At 47.7% G+C, this 13,193-nt stretch overlaps 2 protein-coding genes across 2 annotated transcripts; one reads left to right on the forward strand and one right to left on the reverse strand.

Annotated features, from left to right (window-relative positions):
- The first annotated feature begins 2,235 nt into the window (after nucleotides 1-2,235).
- Nucleotides 2,236-5,165, forward strand: LOC118087305 (C-X-C chemokine receptor type 3-2-like). Its single transcript, XM_035119845.2, has 2 exons — nucleotides 2,236-2,274; nucleotides 3,541-5,165. Exons 1-2 carry the CDS (start codon nucleotides 2,236-2,238, stop codon nucleotides 4,576-4,578), a joined length of 1,077 nt encoding a protein of 358 aa, XP_034975736.1. The 3' UTR covers nucleotides 4,579-5,165.
- A 1,337-nt stretch (nucleotides 5,166-6,502) lies between these two features.
- Nucleotides 6,503-12,735, reverse strand: LOC118087306 (trypsin-like). The gene is made up of 5 exons (XM_035119846.1): nucleotides 12,591-12,735; nucleotides 11,142-11,325; nucleotides 9,623-9,882; nucleotides 9,321-9,457; nucleotides 6,503-7,028 (listed from the first exon to the last, which is right to left on the reverse strand). The coding sequence occupies exons 1-5, from the start codon at nucleotides 12,658-12,660 to the stop codon at nucleotides 6,879-6,881; spliced, it is 801 nt and encodes a 266-aa protein (XP_034975737.1). The 5' UTR covers nucleotides 12,661-12,735; the 3' UTR covers nucleotides 6,503-6,878.
- Nucleotides 12,736-13,193: the final 458 nt, after the last annotated feature.

The following is a 13,193-nucleotide window of genomic DNA, read 5'->3' on the forward strand; positions in this document are numbered from 1 at the left end:
GGGGAAGACTGATGCCTTCACACCCTGGTCATCAGCTTCCAGCTGTCCACTGTCAGAAGCATGATGCTAGGCTAGATGAGCGCTTGGTCTGACACAGCAGGAATCTTCTAAGGTTTTTACGTTGATTCCATGAGCGCCTGAGCATCTCATCTGCCACAGCTTTGCTCACAAAGAAAATATGTCATGGGTAAATGCCTGTACTGTTTAAATGTGTGAATGTGGCCCCAGTAGATCACCAATTAAAAGGGAGTCCAGCTGAATGAAGGTCCGCGCACCACCTTGTGGACAATGTCAAAAACTACAGACACCTAAGTACCAGATAAGGTTTGATCACACAACATATATACATACCTGTATGCACTCTTCAGACATTCAAATAAACATGTTTAAATCGGGGTGTGTGAACCCTCCCTCTGGAAAGCTCCATGCTTGTTTATTCTGGATGACATAGGCTGCAATACTCACCCCACTTACCTGGGAGTAAGCCCCACCGAATTCAATAGGACTTATTTCCACATAGACACTGTGAAACTTGCTCAGTAAAACATCAACGAAGATTTACACTCAGGCGGAATATGCAGGTGGGGAAAAGGATCTCACACAGCAGTCCACCAGTGTGTCCAGAGGCAAAAGCAGGCAGAACATGGAAGGGACACAGTAGGCTGGTTTTGACACTTGTCACTCAAACATCTCCTCTCTATCCCGACAAGCAAATGGCGCAATCACATTTCAAAGATGCATTTGTTGTTTGTTCGTTGCATTTATGTACCACCACTCCCCCAAGGAGCTCAGAGTGGCACAAATGGTTCTCCCACTCCTCATTTAATTCCCCACAACAACCCTGTGAGGTAGGTTAGGCTGAGAGGCAGTGACTGGCCCAAGGTCAACTGCCAAGCTTCATGGCCAAGTGGGGAGTTGAACCCTGGTCTCCCAGGTCCTGGTCCGATACTCCAACCACTATACCATTCCAGGCAGACAAAAAAAAAGGTGCAAAGCAGGCCTGAGGGGAGGGCGTGTGGGTAACCTGTGGAAGCATTCCCATGATGATGATGATGATGAAGAAGAAGTTTGGATTTGATATCCCGCTTTATCACTAGCCTAACGAGTCTCAAAGCAGCTAACATTCTCCTTTCCCTTCCTCCTCCACCCAGGTCACCCAGCAGCTGCATGTGGAGGAGCGGAGACTCGAACCTGGTTCACCAGATTATGGGTCTACTGCTCTTAACCACTACACCACACTGGCTCTCAGTGCCTGATAGAACATGTTTAGCCATGAAACATTGCATTGCAGGGGGTTGGACTAGATGACCCTTGGGTCCTTCCATCTCTAAGATTCTATGATTCTGTGAAGATATTTTTTTTTGCTGTTCTAGGCTGCATCAACAGAAGTATGGTGCCCAGATCAAGAGAAGTCAGAGTACCACTCTATTCTGCCTTGGTCAAACCAGACCTGGAGTACTGTGTTCAGTTCTGGGCACCACAATTTAAGAAGGATATTGACAAGCTGGAATGTGGGCAGAGGAGGGCAGCCGATATGATGAAGGGTCTGGAAACCAGGCCTTATGAGGAACGGTTGAAGGAGCTGGGTATGTTCAGCCTGGGAAAGAGGAGGCTGAGAGGAGATATGATAGCCATTTTCAAATTTCTCAAGGGCTGCCATATGGAAGATGGAGCAAGCTTGTTTTCTCCTTCTCCAGAGAGTAGGTCTTGAAACAATGGCTTCAAGTTACAAGACAGGAGATTCCGACTAAATATCAGGAAGAACTTTCTGGCAGTTAAGAGCTGTTCGACAGTGGAACGGTCTCCCTCGGGGGGCTGTGGACTCTCCTTCCTTGGAGGCTTTCAAGCAGATGTTGGAAGGCCATCTGTCATGGATGCTTCAGCTGAGACTCTTGCATTCCGACTCTACATTTCTATGATTCTGTGGAGACTCAGCAATGGAGGGGAAGTTGAATACCCTTGCTTTAGGCTGCCATTAAATGCACGGGGGCAGGAGAACAGGTCCACTGCTTCTTGACTTCCCCATCTGGGACGGTTTTGCAACGTGGGAGGGTTTCTTGGGTTTCACCTTGCTTTCCGTCACTGCAGCAAATGTCGGTGTCTCCTCCGGAATTATGACTTGGCTCACTTCCACATTTGGAGGCGGGGGGGAGGAGATGTGGGGAAGGTGCAGCAGGGCCAGGCTTTCCCCATAACTTGAGGGCTGAAAGCAATGGTTTGGTAGCAGAAGCAAACATGTCCGGCGTCTGGGGAGATTACTCCGATTACGTAGAGGTACGTAACTCTCCCTCTGTCTAGCAACAGGGATAGCTCCCTGCTCTGCCAACGTTTGGGGTTTTAAAAACTGGCCCCGCTCCTCTGCCTTTAAGCTAGGGTGAGCTGGTGGGGAGTTGAAAAAAAGGGCAAGCATCCTGTGGCTTTAATAGCGATGCAGAAGAGGCAGGTATAGCTTGTTGCTCAGGGCACACCCTGTCAAAACCACCTCTTCTACAACATGCCAATTAAAAGCACAGGAGCCCCTGTCACTTGGCCACCTTTAAGAGCATGCTGAGACACAACATTAGCAATGTTCATATGCACACACTCGCATGCACACGCCCATTGACCTGGGGTTGACTTGGAATAACAAAGCTGTTTCCCAAATTGTGAAGGGTTGCCAACTTTTTTTCATCCAGGGCTCTTCTGCCTCTCACCAGTGAATTATAGACTGGAGCCCATTCGTTCAGCGCCTGCTTAAAGTCCTTCCTTATCAGTGGGACTTCAGGCATGGCTATTTAGGGTTATTTGCTGCAGGGGGGGGGCTAACCTTTTCGGGGTTGGCTGACGCATCGGCCCACGGTTAGTTCCCGGTGTCACACGTTAAATGGGGGCGGAGCTTGGTGAGAATATGTGGAGTCCTCAAGGCAGCCTACCAAAAGGTTCTCCCACCGGCGACCCAAACTCTTCTTTGACATAATTTTTTTCCTCATTCATTCATTCATTCATTGTTAAATATGGTAAATAAACTTGAAGTTGACATTTGCGGTGGGGGTGACAAAAAAGCCCCCTCTTCTTTACATTCTGACACAGAATTTTTATAATTCATTCATAGTTGAATCTGGTAAATAAATAAATTCAAAGTTTGAAATTTGGGAGGGTGACACCCCCCCAACCTTTTTACATTACAAGAACAGGGACTCACTGTCTGTGAAAAAATGAAAATGTTTAATGGATACATTTTGATGGCACGGGGCCTTTTGGTATGACAGTATCACTGGTCTAGGTGAGCAAACATCGTCGTCATTGTTATTTTAATTAACATTTCGTTTGTGTTATATATGTATGATGCAATGGAGGGCTGGGCGAAGCACCCAAAAAGCTTCCGGCATCTTGACCCCATAGTAGGGACTCTCAGGAGCAGACAGTTTTATTAAAAATTACGAAACCCAGTAGCTTTGCCCTGAATTCAAAAAACATGCCGTGAATTTGTGTTGGAAGGTGGACGGGCGAGTTGAATCCCCAGAGATTCCCCAGCTCACTGTCTCCCTCTCTCCTTCCTAGTACCCCACGGGCTACCCCGAAATCGACCCCGGCACAGCACCCTGCACACAAGATGAGGTGGGCACCTTCTCTCGTTATTTTGGCCCGGCAGTTCTCTCCGTGGCTTTTGTGGTGGGCTTGGTCGGCAATGGTCTCGTGCTGGCCATCTTGAGCCGGCGCCCTTGCCCTTGGCTCTTCGCAGACTGCTACCTCTTCCAGATGGCCGTCGCGGATCTGCTGGTAACCTTCACTCTCCCTTTCCGCGCCGTCCAGTTCACCCAGGGCTGGGTGTTCGGCGAAGTCCCCTGCAAGCTTGTGGGAGCCATTTCGACTGTGAACAGCTACAGCACCATCTTCCTCCTGACATGCCTTAGCGTGGAACGCTACCTGGTCATCATCTACGGCGTGCAGCTTCATCACCTCGTGAAACTTCCCCACACCTACCTCCTCTCCGCCCTCGTGTGGATCACCTGCTTTGGCCTGTCCGTGGTGGACCTGCATTTCCGTTCTGCGGGCTACGCGCCGCAGGCCGGGGCTGTCATCTGCCACCTGAGATTTGACGCCCGGCAAGCCGACTCTTGGCGGCTGGGGCTGCGCTTGGTCTCCTTCCTCTTTGGCTTCTTCTTGCCTCTCCTGGTAATGACGGTCTGCTATTTCCGCGTCTTTCACCGCCTGCGCCAAGCCAGGATCTTCTGCAGGCACCAGGCCGTGCGTATCCTGCTGGTGATTCTGGTGCTCTTCGTCCTTTGCTGGGCGCCCTTCCATGGATTCATCTTCGCAGACAGTCTGCAGCGCCTAGGCCACGTGGCCCGAGACTGCGCCAGGGAGAAGATTCTGGATTTTGGGTTGCTTTTCACCGAGAGCATGGGCCTTGTCCACAGCTGCATCAACCCCCTGGTGTATGCCCTCATGGGGGTCAAGTTCCGGAGAGAACTCTCCAGGTTGTTCTGTTGTTGGGACAGGGATGTAGAATGCCAGCACAGCATCTCCGACGGGGAATTCAGCCAAGCCACAGAACACACCATCACCCGACCCATAGACTATTCCATCATGATGTGAGCATTAGGGGTGAGAGGAAGCCTTATTCAGAGCACCAGATCTCTTTCCCAAAGAACTGGAACCCCAGGAGAGGGAGAGAGAAACATCCTGGTTTGTTAAGTATAGCAATTTAATTCACTGAAATTGCAAATGCTTGTTGTATACATTTACTACGCGTCTAAATTGGATTGGTTCATAACGGAATTCTGGTGGTTCTTGTGTGATTGGCTAATGTTGGTCACATGGGAGGTATCCAGTGAAGGAGAGACTCTTTTATGTGAAGCAAGAGGACTGTGTGTTAGAATCCACTGTGAACACTGCTAAGTGGAGCAGAGTGCTGGGGTGCTTCTGTTTGAAAGAAAGAGAGCAAAGCTGCAGGAAAAAGTAAAAGTGGGAAACTCTCATAGGAGCTGCGAAGTATGGCCCAACTGAGATACTGAAGGCTGGAAGTGCTGGGAAGGGAGGAAAATACAGTTGTTTGGAAGTTAGAAGAAGAGACTGTAAGCCCATGCTTGGAGAAGCATGTGGCTGTAAATATTATGTTTTAATTCATCTATAACTGTAAGTTTCTGCAAGTAAAGTTTTTGAATGTTAAAGTCTGGACATTGGTTTGATTTCCAAATAAGGTTGTCCATTAGATACACAATTTGAACTTCTTAGCTGTGATTTCGCTACTCTTACTTAAACATGGTTATGGTGGAAACCAATATTTTGCATCATTTGTTGGTTTATATATAATATAGAAAGAAAGATGATTGATAGATGATAGATAGATAGATAGATGATAGATAGATAGATAGATGATAGATAGATAGATAGATAGATAGATAGATAGATAGATAGATAGATAGATAGATAGATTCCAGTCTAATTTCTTCAGTCTGTCTCTTCCCCTCCTGCTGCGTCTTCTCAGAGGCCGGGTGAAGAAAGGGAAACCTCCCCCAAAGTGGAAGGTTCCAGGCTTGCAACAGCTTCGAAGGTGGTTACAAAACACCAAGCACACAACTGACATCACCCTCACAGGAATTACCGTAAAGATCATCTCCTGTCTTGGTCAGAGGAAGTCAATTTTGCACACCCTCCTCATCCTGAGAAGCAGGTTTCGTCATCACCCTTCAAGGTGTTCGGTTTGCGGAGATATCTCTGAACCCTTAACTGCTGATTCCCACTTCCTCCTCTTTCATCGGCCTGTTCCTGTGCCTTTAAACACCACCCCAGGAACACAGGGATGCCGCAGGTGAAGAAGCCTTCCCCCACCAGGCTTGTCTTGTAGGACATTCAGCTACCGAATGCCATGTGCCTACTGTGACAACTTGAGCTACAAAGATTGCCCACCTGCTGCTGTTGGACCAGTGTCTTGCCTTGGTAATGGACTGGATGAGAGCCAACAAACTGAAGCTCAATCCAGATAAGACTCGGGCCTTGTTAGTGGGTGGTATCTGAAGGAAGTGTGCATGCACACGAAAGCTCATACCAACAACAAACTTAGTTGGTCTCTAAGGTGCCACTGGCCTGGTTAAAAAGGAACGCTTTTGCCTGACTCCTAAAGGTGTATAGTGAAGGTGCCAAGCGAACTTCCCTGGGGAGAGCATTCCACAGACGGGGAGCCACTGCAGAGAAGGCATTATTTCCCCACCCGCCTGTACTTTTGGTGTGGGGTCAAAACAGCAAGCCTCAGTGTACAGCCCCCGACAAAATGTCAGTAAATATTTTTGAAACGTGGTTTGTTGCCTGTTCCCGATACACCTGGAACTTCTTAAATTCCCAAGACCAAGGAGCAGGTTTTCATCTACGTGTGGAGAAAACCAGATGCCCTTTTGAAAGAAGACGGCAGCCCGAAACTCTCAAAACTGCATCGTTAGTTGTGTGTTGTTGTTTCTTAGAATTGACGTGCTGCCCTGGGTTCAAGACTTGAGTACCGTAATAAATAAACCTGACAATGAGGTAGGGTGCCCATACTAGGTTTTATTTTTAAACACAGCGATGTAGTGCAAGCTCCTCCTTGTCTTTCCTGCTTTCTGATCCTCTCACCAAGTCCATTTCAGTTTTCTACCTGTTGAAGACTTCTCCCAGCTTTCAATCTTGGGAGCTTTAGTTCTGTGATTTCCCTCAGAACTACAGCTCCAAAGAAGGCACACTTTAGAGATTCTTAGCATACCCACAAAACTACAGTTCCCAATATTGGGCGCCACAGTTTTTGGGGGGCACCAGCTTTCGCACTTTTACGCAGGTGGCTTGTTTTGCTGCAGGGAAGATAATCAGATGTGGCCTTTTTCCTAGATGAGGAACCTCCTTTCCCCTGAAGAAAATCCTCAAGCATCTCATTCGTTGGCAAGCACCTCTTGGATCCAGGAATGGTAGTTGCACACTGTAGTGTACACGCCAGGTTTGTCTTTCTGGGCGCATCCTGCACCCCAGGACACAACGCCGGTCAGTTTTCCATTACACACCAGAGGCCCACCAGAATCTCCCTGCAGCCAGGAGCAGACAAAGAAAACATTGACTGTCTGAACTAGAATAAGGGGAGAAACTGAGCCACACTAGAACACGTCTCTCTCTCTCTCTCTCTCCTTAATCCTTCCCTCTACAGGAATCAAGCACATTTCCCCGCAAAATATTACTTATTTGTGTAGCCGAAGCCATTACAAAAAATAAAATACATAAAGTGGAATAAAATACGTTACGCACTTCAGATAATTATTGAAGCCGGACACTATGTCAGTTAAAAGTTTGCTCCCCTAAGAATTTAACTTGCCATCCGTACAAACGTTTGTTCTTAAAATTACCGCTCTAAATAATAATAATAAAATAATAATTTATTATTTATACCCCGCCCATCTGGCTGGGTTTTCCCCAGCCACTCTGGGTGACTTCCAACAGAAAAACAAAATACAAGAATCTATTAAACATTAAAAGCTGCCACAAGAATTAAAAGCTGCCACAAGAATTAGGCAGAGATGAATCTGTCGATTTTGGTTTCTCTCACTTTCTCACTTTTCCAATCCTAGATTGAGTTCTCCATGTTTCGGAAACAATTTGCAATAATAATAATAATAATAATAATAATAATAATAATAATAATAATAATAATACTTATGAAAATTGGTGAGCATTTAGCGCAAATTTCTCCTAATGTACGTTTGTTTGCAGTTCTGACAAATATGCACGCTTTTTGCAAGCAATTTCCCCTAATATAATGCTATTTTCAATGCTGTTTTCACCAAAGCATGCCGTTTAATGGACACTTTGTGTGTATTTTTGTTTGGACAAGAGCAGCACAAAATTCAGAGAAGGATAATTGCGTTATGGTTCACGTATTGCTTTGAAAGGCACAAATTAAGTAGTTTCTCATGAAAACGCAATGAAAATCAAATTCCTCCCCCATCCCGAGTAGGAACTGAGGACCTATCTGAGCTGTTTTACACATTATGCCGCCTGAAAGGGCTAGGCTTGTGGGCCATATACCACTTCAGATGGCAGTGGGGATCGTCATATTTTTGGAATGATCCTCTCCTTGCATGTAGAAAGCTGACATGGGAGAGCAACACTAACCCATTCTCTCTGATGAGCTAATTTACTACTTTCAAGGAATGGATCAAGAAGTGATTCCCCCCACCCCCCAAAATCATACTCTTTCCACCTTAATTGCGAAGTAATATGAACCCAAATTCTGTCACCCCAGCTTGCATCTCCAGCCTGGTCTTCACATACATTTTTGATGTAGCAGAATGAGCTGTGCCACTTCTGGCTACAGGACATAGCTGCCCTTTTCTCGCGAGGAAGCCTATTCAGCATAAGGGAAAATCCCTTTGAAAAAGGGATAACTTGGCAGCTATGCTACAGGAGCACGGTCAGAATTTTTAACCCACAGAGAGGTATCAAATCCCAGCAACAAGAAGATTGGCACTGCAGTAAGCAAATTAAGTTGGGACATTCCACCCCGACCTGCTTCCTTTCAAATTGCAAGGAGGAGCATCGTTCCTCATATTTCCAGTGTTCCAGCATAAGGGCTGTTGTTCAGGAAGTCAAAAATAGCACCACCCGTGGGTAAAATGAAATCTGAGGTTTGTGGAAATAGGGGGACAGCCCACAAAAAGCCCAGTGAGGACAGAGCATGCTCAGAGTCCACAGAATGCTGACTGGCTATTGAAAGGAAAGTGGAAACCCAGCCAGGAAGGGGGTGGAAGGGAGTATCATGCTTCAGGGCAAGGCTAGGTGGCTGGCTGGCTGGCTGGCTGGGTTTACCGCAGCACTCTGTGCAGGTCCCACCTATTTTAACAGAACACATTACGATCACTTCCACCTTACCCTGCTGCATTTGTATTTGCAGCATGTCTGACGGGCAGTGCCGGATTTACGTAGAAGCTAAACAAGCTATAGCTTAGGGCCCCACTCTCTTGGGGACCCCAAAAAAATTTAAAGGAAAAAAGACCTGGATGTACATTTCCAAAATATAAGATAGAAATGAAATGAAATAAAACCTACATACAGGAACAGCGTTTAGCGTTGTATAGGCTCCTATTTGTTATGTGCAAATGGCTTTAGATACCAGTTGGGTCCATAAATTACCATGTAGCACATATTCAATACAAAAAAACAGCGGCAATTTGTTGTTGACAAAGGACAGCTGGACATATAAAGGGCCCCATGACCTGATTCAGTAGCTGAAGGCCTCATCAAACCTAAATCCGGCCCTGATGACGGGGCTTCTCCTTTTCCCCCTTTCCACTCGCCCAGTTCAAGAAACCCAGTTTCCCTCTTACCTGGCAAGAGTCTTTGCCGCCCTCTATGTAGCCAGCACAAAACATGTTGTTAGTGATGCGGCCAGGATAGGAAGTACGGCAGGCAGAGGAGGACAGAATCGGCAACTTCAGGCATTGCAGTTTGTCTGGGTATTTGACTGCGGAAAGAACAAAGGTGCGTCTCAGTTAGGGATGGCGTGAATCTGACCTGTTCGGCTCCCCGGTCGTAAGTTCAGCTCTCCACAATTCCACGCCAGTTTGCCCTGGTTATTATTTTATAAAGAAGGGTCTCGGGGCAATATCGTGAGGGACAATTGCCGTACCTCCTGAAGTCCGAGTGTTCCCCCAGCCTGAGACGAGGCAGTCCTCTCCTGCGCTGGGGCAGCTTGAGGAAATGTCGATGGGCTGGACAAAGGCGTTGAAAGTGACCGGCTGCGAGAGTTTGATCAACATGAAATCGTTGTCCGTGGTGCGCGCATCATACCCAGGGTAGCGGATAGCTTTCTCTACCTGGATGTGCTGTTCAGTACCTTCCTCCTGGCTGGTGTCATGCTCCCCAAGGTGGGCCATGAGAGTTCGGGGGCTGGAGAGAGAGGGGAGGGAAAGAGACCTTGGTGTGAACTCCGAGTGATTCACAGTAAACCTCGAGACAAAGAAGCACAAAGCCAGAGGCAGGCAGGTCGTGGTTTCAACCCGGCCTCAACCTGTGCTCCATCCAGAACCCATCTTTTTAAAATCATGGCTCCATCAAAAATATGTAAGAAAGCAAAAACAACAAAGAGGGGCTCTCTGAGCCTGCACAGAGTGCCTTTCCTGCACTTTCCTGCCTTTCCTGAACACTACTTCATATCTGTGAAGTGCCCCGGGGAAAACGGGACATCCTTTTTTTTTGCGCAAGATCACGACAGCCATTTTGGGGCACACGATCTAGTGCTGTCTCGCCTCCCCAAAAGTGTGGGTCATGGGACTCATCCAGGAAGACGGGCACCCCAGTTTTGAGTCTCTAAATGTTGGGTGGTATGCTACTGAAATGTGGTCTAAAGATGACAGGAGGCTATTTTTTATTGTTTGTTTATATGCTCCAAAGCGTTCCCTAACCTTTTTTTGTGATCGCCCAAAGTCTTTACACCAGGGGTGTGGAACTTCAAGCCCAGGGGCCAGGTACAGCCTCCAGGTCTCGCTATCTGGCCCTCAGAACTCTCCCTCCACCGCCCTGCTTCTCACCCTGTGTTTTTGCCTGACCAGGTATCTTTGAACTCAGGTAATGGCTCTTTTATGGATAGAATTGGCAACAACTTTGTAAGATTTGGCGGTTAGGCACTGGAGTATTAGGTTGAAGGGGAGGAGAGGAAGTGGCCATCACCTCCCCCTCCTAGTTCAAGGGTATTGTGTTAAAGGAATCCGAGGGGCGTTGTCCCTGTCCGAAGCCCCAGACCAGGGTGGGGGTGGGGGCTAGGGCCATGGCACGACCTCTAGCGGTGACCCTGGGGGAGTCTTAGTTGATGTGCATCAGCAGGGCTCCCCCTTTTGGTGGTTAACCCTTCCAAGACTCCTGCAGACGGGCAGGAGTCAGATATAGTCGTGTGGTTTCCAATGCCTAAGCCAATACCACTCACATTCTGTAACCAATAAAGTTGTGGCCTTTTTCGCCCATTAATTAACCTAAAATACTGTTTCATGTGTCTTTATCCCACTTCCCGGGAGGGTTTGGGACCTTGCCACGCAAACAGCAGCTCATCGCCCCTGCCAAGCCCTTTCTGCGCCAAGGAGCCTGCAATACAGCCATGCTTGTTCTTTAAGAATGATCCGTATAAACCCATTGATCCTACACTTTGAACTCACGTTTTGTAGCAATGCGCAGCCGAGATGACCCAGCGGTCATTAATGAGGGAGCCACCACACCACCGGTAACCAGCACCGTAGGTTAAGAAGACTTGCCAAGGCTGGGAGTGAGCCGGACACTCGTACCCTGCGATGATCTTATCGTCGTCATCATAGCCGTGCAGTAGCTGTAGCGGGGTAGCTACTGCAGGAAGACAAACAAGCGTGCACCCTCAGTGCAGATTGGGGGTTGCCAGTTCCTCCCCCTGGCAGGGGCTCCTGTGCCTTAACACAAATGGCAGGCCTTTGTGCAGCCCAACAGGGTCTGAGATGAGTTTCTCAAGTAACAGGCAGGTCATAGAACATGGGGAGTGTGCAATGTTTCGCATGCCCCACAAGTGTCCTGGAAAATCCTGGATGTCCCGTTTGTTATCACGAGAGAACAGTGGTCATTTTGGTTGCCGTGATCTCGTGTGATTTATTGTCACAATTCCCTCCCCCACCATGTGTGCGCTTTTTCAGGGCTGTGTTCTTGCATGGCGTCCCAACACACACGTTTATGAGCACGGTGCCTGGGGGAAAAACCCACCTTTTGTTGTGTGTGTGTGTGTGTGTGTGTGAAATTGTGCGAGATTGCAGCGACCAAAATGACCGCCATGCTCCAGTAATGAAAAAAACAGGAAGATGTTGTCTCAGAAGATGTCGTCCTGGATTTTGCCTTCAAAGTGTTGGAGGGTATGAAACTATGGAGGGGCTACAGATGCATGATGGGCAGAAATACAAAGCTGGGAGACTGAAACTGATCAGGGATGGAGATGTAAGGAAGAGGACCCACATACTCAGTGACTACTACCAGGCTAGCAATGATGGCTAGTTGCCGGTTGCTAGGAATCACAAGTGAGAAGAGTGGTCTTGTGCTCAGATCCCTCTCGAGAAATTCCCATTGGGGCTTCTGGTTGGCCCCCATGGGAACTGTAAGTTGGCTGATCCAACAGATGTTCAGATATTCTTAAGAACCACATCGCCGCTTCGGCTTGAGGCCCCAACAAAACCACAACCATTAGCTGTGGTTCTGTAGCAAAATGTGCAAAGCCCTCAGCCTCAGGCCACTTAGCTGCCCGAGTCATGGAGGGGGTTCCCATGACCACGTTAGACCCATGAGTGTGTAGTTCCATCATTATTCTATAAAGCGTTGTTGTTGTTGTTGTTGTTGTTGTTGTTGTTGTTGTTGTTGTTGTTGTTGTTGTTGTTTCAAAACAGGAGATCAATCCCCAATGCTCTCTATAGGTGAAGGAAATGCCCCTATCTGGCAATATCGCCTCAGATGGTAGGAAATGGCTTGGACTAGATGATGCTTGTGATCCCTTCTAACTCTACGATGTTAAGCTTCAGGAGAGAGAGAGAGTCACACACACACACACACACACACACACAGAGAGAGAGAGAGAGAGAGAGAGAGAGAGATCTTACCTGCTGCACCCAGGAGAACCGCCAACAGGAAAATCGCCATTGTGTCACAACGAGACAGAACAGTGGTCATCCTGGATCCTTTATATTTTAGCCATCGCCTCCCCTTATCTCACAGCTGCTCAGTTGACAGGCCAAAAATAGAAAGAACAGCCCCCACTATCTACGTTTTGAGGGAAATAGTTGTCAGTTCCACCTGACACATTCCCTGGATGGGAATTTGAAAATAACCACCCTGTTCTAAAAGCGGTCAAAGTAACGTAGGCCTTAAAGCGAAGGGTAGTTTCTTCCTCCTCCTTCTGCAGTCCGTTCTCAGCATTCAGGCTTCCATGGACTCTTTGCCTTCTCTCTCATAAGCTGCTATTTGGATTTTTGAGACCTAAGGGTGCAACATGGCAGCCACAGCTGGGCAGAGCAATCCAAATTATAGGCAACTGAGGCAAAGGGAGTTTCGGATCCAGGAGATGTTGGGTTCTCCTGGCTAAACTGGGGCTGTGCTGGTGTAAATTCAGCTGGCATAAACCCCTCAAATGGGACATCCAGGAGGACTCGCACCAATTCCAAACCTCCCTCACTTCAGCTGTGTGGACCTAGTAACCTGTGAAA

The sequence above is a fragment of the Zootoca vivipara genome, chromosome 6 (assembly GCF_963506605.1).
Source record: "Zootoca vivipara chromosome 6, rZooViv1.1, whole genome shotgun sequence".
Taxonomy (NCBI): Eukaryota; Metazoa; Chordata; class Lepidosauria; order Squamata; family Lacertidae; genus Zootoca; species Zootoca vivipara.